Raw genomic sequence first — 20,185 nt, 5'->3', positions numbered from 1 at the left:
TTTGTTCAAGTTATAGAGCTGTTTGACATATTTATGAAAAGACAAAGAGAACCTGTAAATTTTTTCATCCATCTAATAAATATTTGAGTACCTAATTACACTCTGCTCCAGCGGATTTCTTCTCTTTACCTCTCCTTTTCCCAATTGAATACCAATCATAACAATGTAGGGTTTTAGTTTGCTTTTCCAACTTAATTTCTTGAGGTATTTAGTGGAATTATCTAGTTCCAGAGGTCTCAACACTGGTCACACACTGGAACCACCTGAGGAACTTTAAAACAAAAAGCCCAAGGGGCAACTGGCTGGTTCAGTCAGTGTGACTCCTGATCTCGGAGTTGTGAGTTCAAGCCCTACATTGGGCGTAGCGATTACTTAAAAATAAAATCTTAAAAAAAAAAGAAAAAGCCCAAGCTCCAGTTTGTGATTAATTTGTTTAAATGTTTAAAGAAATTTGATGCTAAATGCTATAAGACTAGTTAAATAACAAAAAGATATATTTACATAATGCTTCTTGCTCTCAAATTTTGAAAAAGAAATTACTAATAATCAATAAGTCAGTAGGCCAACATTTTATTCGAATGATAAGTTTTATAATATTACAGAGAATGAATTAGAAAATCAAAAGCAAGGAGAAAAGAGTGTGGCGAGAACATGGGGAAGCAAAAGAAAGCAAGAAGTATGTGACCAATGAAGCAAATGTTTAGCTCCAAGATCAGAGGTTAAAGAGAACAGATTAAAACCTAGAAAGAAAGATCCATGCACACTCAAGGAAAGAGAAGTCCCCCAACACCCTTCCTGCTTCTTCTTCCAATATACACACACAGCTGGGCCAGCTTACTGCATCCTGGTTGATACCAACTTAATCAACTTTTCCATTAAAGCCAAACTTGACCTGGTACAGTGATGGACTGTACGCCAAGTGTATCCATCGTATAACTGACTGTGTAACGGCTGGAACTGAGAAAGTGGGGTAAAAGTATCGAGGGGCTCTAAGGATTGCCAAGGATCCAAGATTCGAACGATTACCACGTACACACAAGGGAACCTATGCAGATGACCGCTTAGCAGAGACAGTAATTCAGAGTGTTACATTGTGTTCATCAGTTGACCCAGATGCAAAAGATCCATGGAGTTCACACCATGGACATTTCTAAGCGTAGATACAACATTGAGCGAATGCCAGATGATGATGGAACCCCTCGGTTCTAATTCTTAAAAGACAGAGTTCCTCAGCCTTCCTTTACCCACTTTTTCTGTTGGCAGTTCATACAAGCAATACGCTATCGCATGAATTATTCTACTTACTCATTTCCTCTGTTATGTGCTCACTTCCTGGTGTTTTGAAACTGATATTTTGTTATCACTTTAAATTTTGTTGTATCTTTTTATAAATGATTGCTCACATACAAAAAAAAGAATAAAATCAAAAGCGAGGACGACAAAAAAACACTTTTTTCCCAGAACCTCTTCTTACCAAGTGCCAATCTGATAAACTTTGTCTGATGATACAAATCCTCCATCATCAAGGAAAAAGAAAATTTCTCTATAAAATGAGATGTAGCCTTATATTCCATATTTGGCGAATGCGAATTTTATTATGATGTCTGTCTCAAACTGATGCGGAAGGGAATGGAATCTTGCCATCAAGACGTGACATCAAACTAAGAACCCTCAGGGTAAGCGCTCAGGTCCTGTCACAGGAAAGCGACTCCCAGGAATGGGGGACGGTGGGCAACAGTGGCTGACATGCTTACCCGCTGCTGTCTGCCATTTGTGACTCTTCCCTCTTCCTTCTCTGTTGGCCGCTATCTCTTGCTGCCATCAACAAAGTCTGCCTCAAACAGCCGTCTTTTCCTTCTGGTCCCGTTTGCTGTAGCTAAGCTACATGCCGAGAGTCCAGATCACCAGCCCTGTCGAATTTCTTCTAAGCAAGAGGTGGCCCTATTGGTGAATGCAGGCATTTCAGCGTACGGATGCTGTGCCATCCTTGGGCTCTTCTTAATATTCTGATTATCCCACTTCACAAAGTTCCCACCTGTGGCCTCTGGAAAGGAACCTGCTACAGTATGATTTCCAAGGACTGATGCATGCGGGGGGTCAGGAGAAGGCCTGTGATTTGCCCCAGCTAGCTGTGTGACTTTAGGGGAAGTCATGACACCTCAGGCCTCAGATTCCTTATCTGCAAACCAAAAAAATGGACTACTGTCCTTTTTTCACAGAAGCACAAAATGTCAAGAGCTGGAAGAGACTGCAAAGACCATGTAGATAAGCACATCTCATTATACTAACAAGCAAACGGAAGCCCAGAGGCAAGTGACTTGCCCCAAGTCACACACAAGCGGACAGCAGAGCTGAAGTGGGACCCACACCTCCAGGTCACAGCTACTCAAACTCTCACAATACCAAGAGATCTGAGCACCTGGTCATTTTTCCCTTTTCCATTTTGTCCATTAGAATGCATGCTCCTTGAGAACAGGGACACTCCGGACACGCTTCCTGTTTCAATATTCCCAATTCACCCAATTAGAACGGGGAGGAGCCTCGATGACTTACCCCCACCGATCCTTTAACCTACGGTCCATGCTTACAGTCACCATAAGGAGGGCTCCTGATTTTGCTTCTCATGAAAAAAGTACTGTGTGCCTACCCACCGGGGTGCCAACGAAGCCACTACGAGCTGGGGCTTTGAGAGAGGAACTGATGCAGAGAAGTTCAAACAAGGCAGACTGGCTCAGCACAGAAACAAACTGTTCACCAATAAAAACTACCCCACGGGGAATGGAGTCTCTTTGAAATATGTCCAAATGTACTGGAAAATGTTTTTTCAAGGGCCAGTGGACTGACTAGTCACCTGTTACATACAAGATCACATATGCATTCTGAAAAGAGTGCCCTGCTTGCAGTGTCGACCATGGGCCAGAAAAAGACAAGGAAGGTGCAAAGAGACTGGGTAAGAAGCCTCTACAGCGTGATGGCGAGAGAGCACTGTGAAGGTATGAGAAGAGATGGAGAGAAGTAGACGGAATCAAGGGGTATTGAGGAAGTGAAATCCACAGGACTTGGTAACAGACTAGATTTTGGAAAGGAGACAAAGAGAGGAGTTGACTTCCGGTTTTCTGACTCCGAACTAGATGGATGGTGGGATGTTTACTGAGAGAGGCAAGAGGACGAGAAAGCTGGTGTTCAGGGCAGGAGGTGCTTAAGAATTCAGTCTGGAACATGATGAGTTTGAGGGGCCACAGACATAGCCAAGAAGAGATGTCAGCAAGTTCAGTATATAGGATTGGCGCTCAGGAGGCATTTGGGCCAGAGACAGGAATCGGCCTCACCTGCCTATAGGTGGTCATGAAGCTCCAAGAAGGTCATCTAGGGAAAGGAGAGAACACGTGGCTGAGCCCACAACCAGCCATGTAGTGGCGACCAGGAGGAGCATGATTATGCACAGGAGACACACCAGAGAGGTATGAAGAAAATCAGAAAGCAACGCAGAGCATTTGGTCAGGTGAAAGGTCAAGTAAGGAGACAGAAAAGGTCTGCTGGACTGACTTACACCTAGTTAGCTTTGGTAAGAACTTTTTCATGGAACGATGGGGCCTTAAGAGTGGAAGGTGAGAAAGTAAAGTCAACCCTTGAGCGCGGGCTGTGATACGCAAGAATGACAGGGCAACACCTAGAGGCCAGAGGGTCAAGTGGAAGAGCCTAGAAGAGGAGCATGTGTGCAGGGGATGGGAAGGAGCGCAGGGGAGAGGACCCTCACGGGGTCCTTGAAAGCCAGGAGGGCGCGGACTCTGAGCGAGGGTGGACACTTAACCTGAGGAGGAAGGAGAGCCCCTCCACATACCAGGAGAGGAGGAGAAGGGTACAAATACAAGAACGGGACTGTGATCGGCAGGATGAAGGAGCTCCCATATGAGGGTTGCTATTTTTTCGCACAACTGGAGATGAAGTCATATGCTACGACGGAAGGGGCTCTGATGTCAACAGCACACCCATGTAAATGGGTCTAATTTATCTCTGTTATGCCACTTCCTCTTCCCCACTACCAATACCTTATACCCTATTCATCTATTAGTTGGCTGTCAACCCTAAGGACTTTTGTATTTCTAAGCTGACAAAGTATGATGTTGCCACCGCCTCTGCCCCAGGTGATTCTTCCCCATCTGCCACTCCTGCATTTTGATCACCTACGTCTTTCACATACATTTCCCCTCCTCTTTCTCATTAGATCTCATAAAAGCCATTAATATGACTTTTTAAGGAGTCTCTTGTAGTCAGCTCCAATGCAACAGACTTGCAATTTCCTGCTTTAAACCTGACTGTAACTCCACAATAAATACTGCATCAACGTACAACAACCTCACTGTACTGTCCAAGGTACAACTGGCAGCCCCACCCCATCTACCTTTCTGTCTTCCCAGTCTCATTCCAAAATGTGCTGAATGAGACATGTATGTAGAAATATAACCCCGACGGCAAGCCCTCCACTCATCACTTCTACCACGGAACTGTAACTTCTAAAATGTCTCTCTGAAGGAAACACACATTACAAATCACCTTTATCTCCAGGCCCCACCTAGAAAATCAACAACACTTTACCCAGAACAGCTGTGCTGTGTATTTTTCTTCTACGTATGACATGGTCATGTTCATTAGCACTATAAATTGTATGCTACATTCAGAAGTTTAAGAGCCACGAAAGAACACAGAGTTGCTGGCATTCCAGCCAGTTTCCCAGTTTGCTCTCTCCCTACCTCTGAGTCCTACTTTAGAACTTCTATTTTGAGATTTCTATTTTCCAAAGCTGCTTTGACCAAAGGCATTCTGTTAGCTCAGAGTGAGAAAGATGGCGGGGCTAGTAAGTCTGAGAAAATGCTGGTGTTAGGCCCAAAAGAAGCCTGAAGAAGTCCAAAGATAGACAAAGATTTCTGTGCTTTGAGATTCTTTAAGTCTCTGTGTGTGCCTTTTCTTCTTCCAGTGACCTCCCCTCATCATGTACCCTTAGTTAACAAAAGGTTTCTGGATCAGTGAATTCACTCTGTACCCTCTTTCAGACATTCCGTTCAAGTCACACCTTCTATTACAGTGGTTTAATAGAAACATCACTGTGCAAGAACAAGGGTACAATATTCCTTCGTCCAGACAGCCCTACATATTAAAAATAATATGGCCACACTGCAGAAGATCCAAACACTTTTTAAAGCCAAAGTTTGGGAGATGTGATCTGAATGCAAATATCAAAAAGGGACTAGCTGGTTAACCCAAAAAAGAAAAAAAATATATTATGACCTCAAGTCATCAAAAAATAAGAAATTTAAACTCCCTCTTTCAAAATTTTAGGTGCCTACAGAGCCAAAACATTTTAACTTTCTAACACTGAAACCAGCTACTAAATCCCAATCCTCAGAAATTAAACATATTTTTTGGTAGTTTAAGTACAGACCCCAGGGATACACAAAATAAAGTTCCTCCTAGCTCTGATTCAAATTTTGGACATTTTCAAGGCTATGCCTGATGAACCTTTATTGTCAGTAAAATGTTTTCAGTTTAAATTTCTATTCCGTAAGTTTATGTCCTACAGTTATCTGCAGACCAGCTTCGAGTTGGCCTTATGAACAGAAGTAGGGCAACTTTAGAACAGGAGCTTGGTTTGCTCTGTAGTACTGCAACAGAATCAGTAAGGGCAGTACAGTCTTTCAAATTTCTCATTCCAGGAGCTTTAGACGAAAGTTAGGCAAAAACTTTAGGAAAATGCCTTTTTCACCCGACCCGATTCCTGGGTAAGAACGCGCGTTCAGAGATGTGTTCAACACACATTCGCTGAGCTTCTAGGTGCAAGGAACTGTGAGACTTCTGTCAGGCCAGGGGACCGGCGGTCTGACTGTACCGCATGGTAACAGAGTCGGGTCCTAATAGGGGCTTTTACGTTTAGCTCAAAACCACTGGCCCTGAACTTTCAGGCCTTTTCACTCAATGTGCACGATATCACAGAAGTGCTTTCTCCAGGCTGCACCTACCAAACCTGAGGCCAAGAGACTCACTGCGAAGTGCAGCGAGGTCCCCGCCGAGGGCCCGTCCGGGGAGAACGCGGCCCAGGAAGCGCGCAGAAGCCCGAGTAGAGGCCCCGGAGGGCAAAGGAGGGCAGGCCACCCACGGCCCGGCTCCGGGGAGCGGAGCCCCGGCGCGCACCTTCATAAACTCGTCCTTGTCGAAGCAGAGCGTGTCTGGCCCCTTGGGCAGGTTCATCCTACTTTTCTCCATCCCGCCGGCCGCCGTCTCTCAGCGCCGCGACTCGAGCGAGGAGGAAAGGTAGGAGGGTGCTCTCCCTGACGCTGCGGCCGCAGCCACGGCCAGTTTCCACGGCACAGAACACACCGCTTCCGCCAACATGGCAGCGCCCGCACCGCGGCCAATGAGCGAGGACGCCGCGGGCTCGCCTCCGTCTGCTGCCGCCAAGAGAGGCGCGCGGACCGCCGCCGCTGAGCCGGCAGGTGGTGCTGCCCCCGTGCGTCGGAGGGCGGCACTACGGCCTCGCGCTCGTTTCTGAGGGGGCAGCCCACCCGCTGGCTAGGCCGGGTGAGCCCGGGAGGGGACCGGCGGAGGGTCAGGGGCGCTCCCTCCCCACCCCACCATTTCCATTGGAAAATCGGCCTGCTAGGCTCTTCCAGTGTCTTCTCCCCGAGATTGTTCCGCGGGAAGCATAGCCGTGGCGGGATGCTGGCCCTTTGCCCGTCTTCCAGAGTTGGGCACATCATCCCGTCATTCCTCCGGTCCCAGTGCGTCGCCCCTGCTGCCGCCTGGGCGCCGAGGCGGCTGTGGGAGCCTGGCCTCGGCCCTTAGCCCCGGCCCCCACGGGCGAGCATAGCTTCTCCTCCCCTGGGCTCGGTTCCAGCGATCTGCAGGGAGGAAGGTGGTCAGCTGGGCAGCCTTGGGTCATCCCGGCAGCTCCCTGCTCCACTTCGGGCTCAGCTCCAGGGTGGCCAGCCTCTGAGCACAACTTCGGGTCCTCAAGGCTCTTAAAGGAGCGCGTCGCTACCGGCTGACAAAACACAGCCGACAAATAGATGTGCATGCATGTTTCCTTCTAATCTAAGCCAGGAATGGGCGAAACTGTGCGTTTGTGGCCAGCACTGGTGCAATCGCCACACCTCCCCCCAACTTCTGAGACTCCCACCTCCTCCCCCCATCCATCCCACATTTATTTTGAGATTTTTCTTCTTCCCTCGCCCTTTCTCCCATTGTCGTCCCCTTTAGTGTGAATGCCATGGTCAAATGATGATGATTCATTTCTCTTTTTTTTTTTCTCCTTGAGACTCTGATACCTCAAACCACAAATCTCACCTCACACTCTACTCTGCAGCCTTGCTGTGATGAACCAGGCCCAGGCTGCCCCTCCCAATGCTGTGTTCTCCTACAGATAACATTAACCCTTAATCGTCCTTATGAAGGGATGGAACAGTGGAAGACAATATCTTGTAATGAGAATCTTATATTCAAATCACTCCAAACTAGAAACTGGTCACTTTTTAAAAACGTGGGTTATAGAATCTGAAACAATATATTTCCTAGCAGTGGGCCTCGCAAGCCTTGTTGAAGAAAATATTCCCAGCCAATACCCAGAGAATATAATAGATAGGATGAGAGCTGGAATCTTATCTGGAGAATCAGAATAAATTGCCAGAGGAGCAATTATGAAAAGTGCACTCTATGTTCCTGTTATGTTTGTTTGGATTATAGGGAATGAAAGCCTTGTTACTTGGTCTTTGTTTGTTTACTGTTATTATGAAAATTTTCAGACATACACAAAAGTGTAGAGAGCAGAAGGATCCCCGCCTCCCATGTACTCATCACTCTGCTTCCCCAGTCATCTGTTTCATATGCCCTCCTCCTACCACGGCCCCTGCAGCGCCACCCTATATTTTTTTTGGAGGGGGGAGGTCTAGAATATATTTTAAAGCAAATCCCAAACAGCACATCATTCCCTGCTCCCCAAATACCTTGGTTTACACATCAAAGAAGAAGGAGGAACAGGAGGAAGAGGGGAAGAAGAAGATGCAGAAGAAGGAGAAGAGATGAAGAAGAAATAATACTTCCATACAGGCCCACAGTGCCAACATTAATAGGTCTAATAAGCTATTTAGATTGCCTCTGAAAGGCATGACTTTTAGCCCAGGGCCACACTGCTAATAAGTGCCAAGTACAGGCAGCACGAACTGCAAAGCCCACAGTCTTCACCAAGCACCAAGAGGAGGGGCGAGGATGCTGGGCAGACCAAACAAAGACATCTGGGAACGACTGCCTGCCCTAGAAGTCTAGATGAGCTAGTAATTGATCTCTTTCTTACCTTCATTGTAATTCCTTCTGAAATTATTGCCCGGCCTTTGGTAAAGACATGAGCTTGAACTTGTGCAGCTTGGGGTGCTAATCTTGGGGATGCTGACGAGATTAGGTGCCAACAAAGAATGAAAATCCCTGCTGCCTGCTCTCCTCCCAAGAGTCAGTAGGGAACAGCCAAAAGTCAGTAGGGAACAGCCAAGACCCCATACAGTGGGCTGCCACTTGGAGCTACAGGCTGTGGCAGTGGTACAGCCCACCAAAGCCAGGAGCAACAGGAAAGACCCCAGATGCCAATGGAACACCCTGGAGAGGACAAAGGAAAGGCGGAGAGTAAGCTGAAACCTGCCCAAAGGACATTGTCCTCAGTTTCCACTTGGAGCGGATATTCAGTTGGTACACACCATTTTAGCCACGCAAAGTTTGGTGACTAGCCTCTGGCCAGAGCCTGCTGTGTGTCCCCCTGCTACCCCGACCCCTTCCTGAGATCCCTACCATGGCCTGGAGATCCAGCCATTGGAAGGGTAACACGTGGCTCAGCAGGGGTCCTCTGGCCAGCTTTTGTTTGGTTAGTTATCTGTGCTGTTAAATATTTGTCTGCTGTTAGATGTTTACTATCATCTTATTTCCATAGGAGCTGGAATCCAGGAAACAGGAGCTGGAAGATTAAATTAAAAAATAGATACGAAGCTGCTAATCAGTGCCAGATGTAACCGGCAGTCAGTATGTCCTAATCTCTCCCCTCTTCTCTGATCTGTACTTTCCTTAATGAGGAATGAGACTTTAAGTTGACATTTTTTATCTTCAGGTCTCTCTCTCTCTCTATTGCCTAATTTGTCTTTCTTGCCTTCATTTCATCCTAAAGCTTGTGCCCACAACTTCATTTCTAAGTAAATATTAACCCCCTTTGACTTTGAATCTCTGGAAAATTCTCGGTTCCCTATTTTTGCTGGCACTGTGACAGGTCCTCATTTCTCCTTCCCACTCTTCTCTATTTATAGTTGTCACATTTTTGGCAGGTTTGCTACAGAACACTCGAAAATTGCAAAGAGAAATATTGTGCTCCGGAAATTCATTCGAGCATTTTCTCCAATATCATCCTTATGTTCTTCTGATCCTCTCTTGAACTGTTGGACTAAAGCAGCTGACTCTTCCACCAGCAACCAGAGTCCTCCTTGTTCACTACTGTGGGAACGGAGGGTTTCCATTTTGAACTGCAGGCTGATCCTATAGTCTGCGGTCCTTCAGCGTCAGGATAGCAGGCGTGGGGCAGGTGGGGCAGGAGGACTAGCATCATGGTGGAGGGCTCCCTTCGACCAGGAAAGCTCACAATGAGCCAACAGGGCCATTTCAACATCTTCTATATTTTCGTTATACCCTGTTTCATTCCAAAGTGGATTCGAGGTCATTTGATTTGATTCTTAAATATTTCCCCTTCCAACTAGAAAACAGATTTAACCTAGGGGCTCCCAAATTCTGCCTCATCTCCCTAATCAGTTAGTACCCCAGATCGGGTATGATACTGCCAGAACATTCTTCCATGTGTATTTTATAACAGACTAATATTTTATTAGTGTTTTTTCAAACTAATAAGAATGATAGGGATAACTTTTTTTTAAGCACTATAAGGAAAATCATGAAAGACTCTGAAATGAACCTAAAAGATTATAGTGTCTCTTCAAAGGGAAAACAGGTGTTGTCCTCACATACCATTCGGGACTAACTGATTCTATGGGATAATCTGTGCCTTTCTTGTCTTTGAGCTATTTTGCAACTCTATAGATCGTACATAATTGATATGGATGCAGATGATCTTGTCTACAGGCATGCAAATGAATTTTGTCCACTGGAAGTACAGTTGACCCCCTTTCCTTTGGTAGAAGCCACTTTTGCATTCATTTGCATTCTATTTGCATATCGATTTGCATCTATCAAAGCAAATTCATTTAAGTCCTACCGATTGTATATGTGTCTGCTCTTGAGATTCTCCCTTGAAGTGGTGGTAACATCTTAGTGGTTGCCTTTTTAACGAATGAATTAAATAAAATCTCTACAAGCATTCAGCTTATATTTATAAAAAGGTCATTATTTAATCTTTTTAAGAAAATGATACACTAGCAGCATGTCCAGTACTAAACTGTGATAGGATTCTGGTAAATGAAAAGTGCAGAGAAATCAAATCCTAGTGAATTGTAGAATTACCTTCTGTGTGGCCAGAGCTATGGCAGAGGGGATGAATGAATGAGGCTTGAAGACCTCCCTGGTGCCTGGCCCTGAGGGGTTACGGTCGTCTGTGTCGACATTGGCATGCCTGACAAATGTACATGACCTTCCCATCAGTGTTTCTCAGGGTTCAGTTAACGTTTCTCTTCCATGCTACCCTCTCCTGTAGAGATATCAACTGTGCCCTTGGTTTCATCTCCCATTCCCTAGCCAACACCTCTCCCATTGTATCACTACCATCTGTTTCTTTCCTCCCCACCAGACCCACGTGACCGACCACCTACTTGTGCTAATTCACTGTGAGGTCCCACCGGTGCCTCAGAACTCAGCATGTTCGAAGACTTGATTCATCGTCTTTTCTGAAGGACTTGCTTATCCTCCTTCATTTTGTTTCTTTAGAAATGGCTCCACCAATGCCAATGGCCTGTACCAGAAACCCAGGAATCAATCACACAACAGAGCCAACCTGCTGTACTTTAAAACACTTGACCACAAACCTCCAGTGGATACTCAACACTGATTTCAAACTCTGTTGTCTCTCCAGTGGGTTTGCTTTCCCTTTAATGGATGACTACTTCATAGCTTCGAGACTTGCCTCAACAACCCCCACCCCCACCTCTTCTGAACAATGTCCCCTCACTCTCAGCTCCTGCCCTAGTGTCACACGTCAAGAAAATAAAACCACTTATGCAGGAACTCCCTTATCTTAACACCATCAAATCAAATCTCTACTTGCATTTGTATCCATTTTTGTTTGTTTTTAAACATTAACTCAACAAATATTTAGTAAGTACCTACTATGTGCTACACACTGCCCTGAGTGTTTGTAAATCTGTGGAGAACAACACAGAAAAGTTCCTGGCATCATGGGAGAAATGTATAAGAAACACAGAAAGAGCTGAAGATAGAGCAGGGTTATTGAAAAGAGCAGGGAGACACTATCCCAGGGAAGTGTGTGCCCCTGCTCTAACCCACCCAGCTGGGTCCCCTTCCTTGTACTTGGGATTCATTCCCTCCAGCCCTTGCCAGGACTCCACTCCCATGGTTCACATCCAGGTCTCTTTCCAATGGATCCTTCCAGTCAGCAGACAAATGACCTTTGTCTTAAAAATAAAAAAAACAAAACAAAACAAAGACTTCCCTTAAGCTTCTATCTTCCCACAGCAACCTCTATATTTCTTTCCTTACCTCATTCCCAGCATAACTTGTAAAATATTTCTTTACACCTGTGGGTGCCCTATGAGGATACCGTGTCCCCAAGGATACTTGAAAAATCTCTGAAGAATCCTCGTGTGCAGATCATTTTAAGGGAGTCCATTTCCAGATCCAAACTCTGTGTATGCTCTTAGTATAACTGATATGCCCAAAAATGGGTCTGATGCCACAATACTGCTCTCACTTCCTGGCACACTCCTCCCAAATCTTATTAGAGCAGAGGACTTGGGCTGATACCAAAGTTGAAATGCCAGTTTTGTTTCAAATAACGTCCTTCTGTGGGTAATCCTGGGGCTCCAACTTTAGGGCTTCCTCTCCTTACTAAGGGTGAAGGTTAGTATTGGAAAGAGCGTGTTTGGGCAGATGTTGAAGTGCTCTGAAATAAAAAAAACAATCATTTTGGGTTAGTGACACTGATTCCTTTATATTTAAATTAAACGATATATTTTTAGGGACATAATAGGAAAAAACACAAATAAGCATTTTAATGATTTTGTTCCATTCCAGTGTGGTTTGGTAAATAAAATAACAGAAAACTAGGTTGTCCTGCTTTTTAAAAAATCAAATCGTAGCAGGAAAATGTTATTCCAATGAAGTCAATCCTTTCCTATTTCATTCTTTAAATGAATATTTTAATATTCATTTAATATTTTCAACGTCTAGATAATAAAATATACACAAACTGCGATGAATAGTTTATGATTAAAATTTTCAGAGGTCCACTTCAAAATGTGCAGGGTGCATGAATTCTCGTGGGCGGGTCTGCGCACCGTACATGCCTACTACTAGCGAACGTGGACATACCCTCTGCATCTCTAGGTTCCCACTTCCTTAGTGCCCTCTTAGTCACGTGGTTTCTCTTCCTATCATCCTGGACCTGTCTTCTCAACCTGCTTTTCTAACTCATCTCTGCACCACGGATGAGCCTGATTCTGGGTCTTCCGTAGCCGTGCTCTCACAACCTGGCACTATTGACACTTGGGCGGATTATTCTCTGCTGTGGGGCTGTCCTGTGTCCTGCAGGATGCTTAAGTTAGCAGCATATCTGGTCTCTAGCCACGCGATGCCAGTAGCACCCCAGACCCATTTGTGACCACCAGAAACGTCTCCAATTATTGTTCAATCTGCCCTGGGAGCAAAACCCCTTGCTTCCCAGTCCCAGTTTGAGAACCACTGCTCTAGATGATTCCATCCAGCATCGTTGATTTAAGTGCTTTGTGTAAGCTGAGGGCTCTGAAGTTAGCGTCTCTAATCCTAACCTGCCCTTGGAGCTGAGACTCAACTGTCCCGCTGCCTGCGGCATTTCTCCATGAATATGTAACAAGAGTCTTATTTTCACCGTGATTTCTAACCTGCTCCCTCCCGAACCTGCTCCTGTCCCAGTCTCCCCATCTTAGTAAATAGCATCCCCATCTACTTACTGGCTAAACCCTCAGCCCCTGAGATGAGTTCCCCTTTCCCTTATCTCATATCTAATCCATCAGCAAAGCCAATTGATTTTACCTCCAAAACAGAAGTCGGACTTGATCACTGCTCTTCATAACCACCGCTCCCCTTTGAACCCAAACCCTGAATTTCTTTTGCATTTCAGATACTGCAAACACGCTTTGGTCCCATGACTACACCTGCAAAGCTAATCACCACCACATTGCCAAATCCAACGATTAGTTCTCAGATCTCAAATGACTCAACCCATCAGTCCTAAATGACACAGAAGTCCCTTCACTTCTCTTGAAATATTGTATTTTATTCATCGAGATTTTGGCTCTGCCTTTCTCTTCCACGCTTTTTTCACCGATGGCTCCTTTCCTTGCTGGGTTCCCTTGAACTTCCTGATCTTGAAACATCAGTGTGCACTAAGACTCAGACCTTCAGTCTGAGTTTCCTGTTGCATTAAAAAACAAAATTCAACGGAGTAAATTTTAAAGAACCTATTGGCTTTATTCAGTGATTCATGAAATGGGCAACATCTGATCTAGCAGACTGAAAGGAGCTCCGAGGAGCTGCACAAAATGAAAGGCTTTTATAGGCAGAGGGGAGGAGGAGGAGCAAGAAAGTCACATTAGGCAAAAAAGCAGGTTGGTTATGGCAAGGGGACTTTGCTTCCGGGGATGGCAGGAGTCTGTCTGGCAGATGACCTAACGAGTGCGATCAGGTGATGCCTGATTGACTGGTTTCAGATTCCAATTCTGGGAGAGCTGAAGTCAGAATTAAGTCTCGGTTGGGTGACGTGGGGCTTAGCATAAGTAACTCCATTTTGGGCCTCTTGTCTTGTTTACATTAATTACTTCATAACAAATAATAGCAAGTTTAGGTGCTTTAAACGACTCAGTTTATTTTCTTACCATTTCTGTCTGTTAGGAGGCCAAGCACAGGTTAATTGGGGTCCTCTGCTCAGGGTCTCACTCTTAGGAGAAGTGAAGGTGTCACCCAGGCTGTGCTCTCACCTGCAGGCTCCACTAGGGAAGACTCTGCTTCCAAACTCACTCAGGTTGTTGGCAGAACTCATTTCCTTGCACCTGTGTGGTTTGGTGGGAGGTCGGGGGGAGATTTTCCAGACCATCCTCAACTCCCAGAGGCCGCCTGCAGTTTCCTGCCATATGACTCTCTCCACGGGTGGTTCAAAACATGGCTCTTTGCTTCTTCAAGACCAGCAGGAAAACCTCTCACTCCAATCAGTAAAAACAGAGTCTGATTTCATATAATGTGATCATAATGGTGACATCCTCTTACTTTGCCAAATTCTGCTGGTTAAAAGCAAGTCCGAGGTCCCATCCACACTCCTGCCCACACTCACAGGACAAACACAAGGGGACAGATATCATGAAGCTGCCTTAGAATGCTGCTGAACACCCCTCTGTCCATACTCCCTGTGTAGGTAAGTCCACTCCTTCTCAGGGCTTGAGATAGCACCTGTATCCTAATGACGCTCGTATTTATGTCTCCAGCCCGGACCTTATCCCTAAACTCTGAACTCATGTATTCAACTGCCTGCTTGGCATAACCATGTGGATTCAACCGCCATCTCAAATGTAACTTCTCCAAAACCAAACACCTGTTTCCCATCAGACTTGCTTCTTCTGTAGTCTTTCCCATCTTAGTAAATGGCAACTTCATTGTTCCAGTGCCTCAGGCCGAAAAAATCGTAAAATCATCCCAACTCTTATCTTTTCCATCGGCTCCGCACTTAATATATCTACAAATTCTGTGTGTTTTACCTTCAAAATACACCCAGACTCTCACCACTTCTCCCCACCCCCACATCTACCACTCTGGTCCAAGCCAATACCACTTCTCACCCAGATTGTGGTCCTCCACCAGGAGAGTGTTGTGCACCTGCCCCACAGGGGACTTTGACAAGGTCTGGAGACACTTTTGGTCGTCACAACTGGGGGAAAGGGTGCTACTGGCATCTAGTGGTCAGAGGCCAGGAGCCCTGCTAAACATCGTGCAGTGCACAGGACAGCCCCCCACAACAAAAATTAATGTGACCCCAAATGTCAACGGTACAGAGGTCATGAAATATCAATCTACCTTAATGCAAATAGCCTCCTAACTGATCTCCTGCCTCCACCACTGCTCCCCACCCCACAAATCTGTTCTGCACACAGCAGCCTGAGTGATTCTTTTCTCATCTAAGTCAAGTCAAGCCTCTTCAAAACCATCCAAGGGCTTCTCATCTGGCACAAAGTTAAAGGCCGATCTTTACAATGGCCTTCAAGACCTTACGTGATCTGACCCCACTGCCCTCCTTACCTATCTCTTACCACTTGCCCTCTTGCTCATTTTTTGTCCAGCACTATTGGTCAGCATGTCATTCTTTAAACACACGAGATGTGCTCCCACCTTGAGCTTGCTGTTTGCTTTGTTAGGAATGCTCTTCTCCAAATAGCACAATTGCCCGTTTCTTAATTTCCTCCAGGTCTTGGATCAAATGATGGAGACTTCCCTGACACAATCCTATAGAAAAAAACCAACCTGCTCCCTTAAACCCCCACCCTCCATGTCCCCTTACTCAGCTTAGTTTTCTTTCTAGCCCATGTCAACACCTGACGTATATGTATATTTATTTGTTTATGTTCTCACTCAACAACTAAAATGAAAGCCCCACGGGGGCACCAAATTTATTTGGTCTCTTGTTAACTATTCTATCTTTAGGGTCTAGAACAGTACCTGACACATAGTAGGTGTTCCATAAATACTGAAGAATGATTTGTTTCTATTTTTGCCTTCATTCTACCCATTCTCTACACAGCAGCCAACATGACCTTTTAAAAATGCAAAAGGAATCCCGTGACCATCCTCCACCTACCAGTGTAAAACCCTTCAATGGCTTTTTATTGTGCTCAAGGCCCAGTTGACAATATATAGACCAGGCCAGATTAAGATTTCAGAGTTCTTAATCACTGAAAAGATCATGGTGCCATCACCACCAAAGATCATTTGAAATTTTTAAAATATTTGATCCCAAAATAAATGTGTTAAAACCCTAACACAATTTTGGATTTCACAAATTTGGATTTCACAAAGTCTCATTAATCTTCTCACTTGTGTATGTTTAATATTTCCACTGCCCCTTTTTCTCTTCCTCTTCAGGCACTCACCACACTCTGCCGGAATTACTTAACAGTCTTCCAATTTGTCGTCTCATCCCCAGCCATATGCCCCCCCCCACACCAATTAATCCTCTAAACTTATTCCAAGGTGATCACTCTAAAATGCACATCTCATTATTTCCTTCTCTTATTGAAAATGAGTATCTCCTAAGGACATGCAAATTTCCTTGGTGTGGGATTTTTGCAAGACCCTTTGGTTGCAACTGACAGCAATCCAAAGAAAACCGGATTGAACACAAGGTAAAAAGCAAGCAAACAAAACAAAACAAAGGAATGTTCAGGTTCTTGTAGGGAAGGATACCGTGGTCGTTCATAAAATCAAAAGAAGAGCTGCAGAACTAAAATTTCAGAATCAAGAGCTAGGGATTGGAAATTTTCCTCTTTGTCCCTGTCTCATGTTTACTTGTCTCCATGTGGCTGGTTTCGTGTCTGGGCAGAGTCTCTTCAAGTGTAAGGGAAGATGGCCATTGCCAGTTCCTGAATCCCATCCGGCAAAGCCCACAACTTGGCTAAAAAGAGAACCTCTCGTTCCCGTCATTTACATATCAATCCCAGCGAGACTCTGATTGGTCCTATTGATGTCAGGCGGACCAATCACTGTGTGTGTTTATATGTGTGCCCCCCCCCCCAGACTGCATAAAGCATGGGAGAAATTACCCAGAGGGAATGGCATCCTGTCCCCAGAAAGAGGAAGACGAGAAAGCACGGTGGTCAGGCTCAACACAGAGCCAACAGTTTCCACCATTTACACAATCTCTTCAATTCCACTTTTATCCACTCCTTCCTCCTGTTCTGTGCTCTAGCCACAGTAACTACTGTGAATTCTTGGATGGCTTGGGCTTTCTCTTACCTGCAGGTGGCCATGCCTACTGCTCTCTGTGCCTAAAACACTATTTGCTGCCTTGTGATACAAAGATAATACTACCAGACATTCTTCACACATTGTATACCTCATACATCACCTCCTCCAGGAAGTCTTTGTTTGGACTTACGGGTTTTATTATTATTTAGGGATAGTATGGCCAACAGACCAGGAGACCTCTGCTATTGAAAAGACAGTTGGTTACTGACAGATCCCAGAAGGAGGGGGCATGCCAAGCCACCAGGGAAGGATGGGAGTGGGGGTAAGGGTCTTTATTGTGGTTTCTGCAGGAAGGAATGGGGGAAGCAGGGACAGCAGGTTAGGACTGGCTGGTTTGAACACTTTCAGCAGGAGCTGGGGTACAGGGGCTGTCCCTGCTTGTCTGGTACCTGGCCCTGGGGTGATTAGGGCCCTGAATGTGAGTTCCACAGAGAAGGTGGTCAGGGATTCAGACTCTTGATTCATTACTTTGCATTAAAAAGCACACTCCCAGGTGAGTTGGTAACTCTCTCTAGGAGTTGACCAACCCTGGGAGGGGCGGTCCTTCCAGCGTGGGCAAGGCCTCTGATTGTCAAAGCATCAGAATACAGAAAAAAAAAAAACACTTGGTTACTCGTCTTCCCTGATATTTTTTCTTATGTTATTAACATTTAATTAGTTAACATATAGTGTATCAATAGTTTCTGATGCAGAGTTCAGTTATTCCCTCATATTTTTTTCACCCTCTTCCCTTAAATCAGGTTTCTGTGTCTCTTCTTTATGATCCCGTAATAACTTGTGCATGTTTCTGTCATTGCAAGGTGGCAGTGCCAACAATGGCATCCCAAGCAACAGCTCCAGCAATGCTTGACGTTCAAATCCTTCTGGGGAAGGGGCTGAGAATTTTAAGCCATTTTTAATTTCGATGAAATGGATATGTGACCTCATTTTATGCAGATAGCCTATAAGGCTGCACATTTAGTCTTCACTCATGTATCTTAAAAATATTTTTATTAATATTTTTATTAAAATAATGACAACACTCGAGGTGTGCTATATTCTTTTTTTTTTTTAAGATTTTATTTATTTATTTGACAGAGAGAGAGACAGCTAGCAAGAGAGGTAAAGCAAGCAGGGGGAGTGGGAGAGGAGGAAGCAGGCTTCCAGCGGAGGAGCCCGATGTGGGGCTCGATCCCAGAACCCCAGGATCATGCCCTGAGCAGAAGGCAGATGCTTAACGACGGAGCCACCCAGGTGCTCCGAGATGTGCTATATTCTGAATTTCCACCACCACATTTACTTATGCAGCCATTATTCATTTATCCTCATACAGACTGCTGAATACATTTTTTTCTCTGAATTATTGTGCATATATTCCAGCTTCCAAATACACCATTGACTAGGAAAATTTAAACTCTGAATTGCTCTCTTAAAAAATTCAGGCCTGTGAATATCCGTGCATATAAAATCAAAACTGTATGTGTGAATACATAACTACCCCTCACACTGCTGACTATATGGTGCCTTATTACCTTTATATGATGCCTGTGTGTGGATTAGGAAAAGAAGCTCCTTCTTTTGGGCACATGCTGTGCAGACTGCTTGGGGAGCAAAGCACAGGCTGGTTTTTAGCCAAAAATGTCTCTTTCTGTTAACCCATAAAACCTTAGGCAAAGATGCTAAATGTGCACTTGCTTTGCTCCAATGGGCATAGCTTGATTCGTGTTCTTCCCTGGGATTTTCATGCTGTCTACATACGGGACATGAGAACCGTTCTACAAGAGCAAGTGAGGGACTAACACATGACGGTGTAAATTTCAGTTGCTTTAATAAAATGTTCGTGTTTCTGTTTAGGAAATGTTCTTAGTGATTCAACTTTGAAGCAAAGATTTTGTCATCTTTTCTTCAAGCCTTTGGGCTGAATTACAGAGTGCCCTGAGGTTTTAAGGCAAATTGTCATGAGTCAGCATTTCCCTACAATCACTTATCTCTATAATCAGATTTTTCTCGAGAAACAAAACACAAGTAAACACAAAATAAAACAGAAATATAGTTTAGATGCTGACTCAAATTGTTAACCGTAACTGCTGATTCCACATTTCTTATCACCCTAGGTGATTGACTATATTAAGTAAATATTATACATTTGCAGTTACAAAATGAATCTATAATAATAGAATGTACTTTTCTTGTTCTTTTACATTAATGGGTTTTAGTTAATTTTTTACTATTTTTTAAAAAAGACTCTGGGAAACAAACTGAGGGCTTTGGCAGGGGGGGAATGGGATAGGCTGGTGATGGGTATTAAGGAGGGCACGTATTGCATGGTGCACTGGGTGTTATACACAAGTAATGAATCATGGACCTTTACATCAAAAACTAGGGATGTACTGTATGGTGACTAACATAATATAATAAAAAATATTATTATCAAAAATAAAATAAAATAAAATTCTCAATGTTTGAAGTGAAAAAAAATAAAAAAGAGTTTATTTAGGTTCTGCTATGGACTGAATGTTTGTGTCCCTCCTCAAAATTCATATGTTGGGACCCTAATCCCCTGTGCAATGACATTTACAGATAGGGCCTTTGGGAGGTTATTAGGTCATGAGGTTGAGGCCCTAATAATGGGATTATTGCCCTTGTGGGAAGAGACAGGAGAGAGCCAAATTCCTCCATCTCTGATCTCCACCATTAGTGTTGAATTATATTCCATTGTATGGATGTACCGTAGTTCATTTATCCATTCACCTACTGAAAGACATCTTGCATTTTCCCAAGTTTTAGCAATTATAAATAAAGCTGTTATATGTATTTTTGTTGGGGGCGCCTGGGTGGCTCAGTCAGTTAAGCGTCTGCCTTCGGCTCAGGTCACAATCTCAGGGTCCTGGGATCGAGCCCCGCATGGGGCTCCCTGCTCAGCAGGGGACCCGCTTGTCTCTCTCCACTCCCCCTGCTT

The 20,185-nt window shown here is 44.6% G+C and overlaps 1 protein-coding gene and 1 pseudogene across 2 annotated transcripts in view; one reads left to right on the top strand and one right to left on the bottom strand.

Annotated features, from left to right (window-relative positions):
- The window catches only part of COG2 (component of oligomeric golgi complex 2), a 52,061-nt gene extending 45,659 nt beyond the window's left edge, over nucleotides 1-6,402 (bottom strand). For both annotated transcript variants that reach the window (XM_045783278.2, XM_045783279.2), the window contains exon 1: nucleotides 6,187-6,402. In XM_045783278.2, coding sequence (XP_045639234.1) covers nucleotides 6,187-6,258 — 72 coding nt within the window. In that variant the 5' untranslated portion in view covers nucleotides 6,259-6,402. The remainder of the gene's footprint in view (nucleotides 1-6,186) is intronic.
- LOC123782862 (rRNA-processing protein FCF1 homolog pseudogene) lies at nucleotides 652-1,209 on the top strand (annotated as a pseudogene).
- Nucleotides 6,403-20,185: the final 13,783 nt, after the last annotated feature.

The sequence above is a fragment of the Ursus americanus genome, chromosome 6 (genome assembly GCF_024610735.1).
Source record: "Ursus americanus isolate L20-20 chromosome 6, mUrsAme1.1.p, whole genome shotgun sequence".
NCBI classification, from domain to species: Eukaryota; Metazoa; Chordata; class Mammalia; order Carnivora; family Ursidae; genus Ursus; species Ursus americanus.
This window is presented reverse-complemented; position numbering and strand designations above follow the sequence as displayed.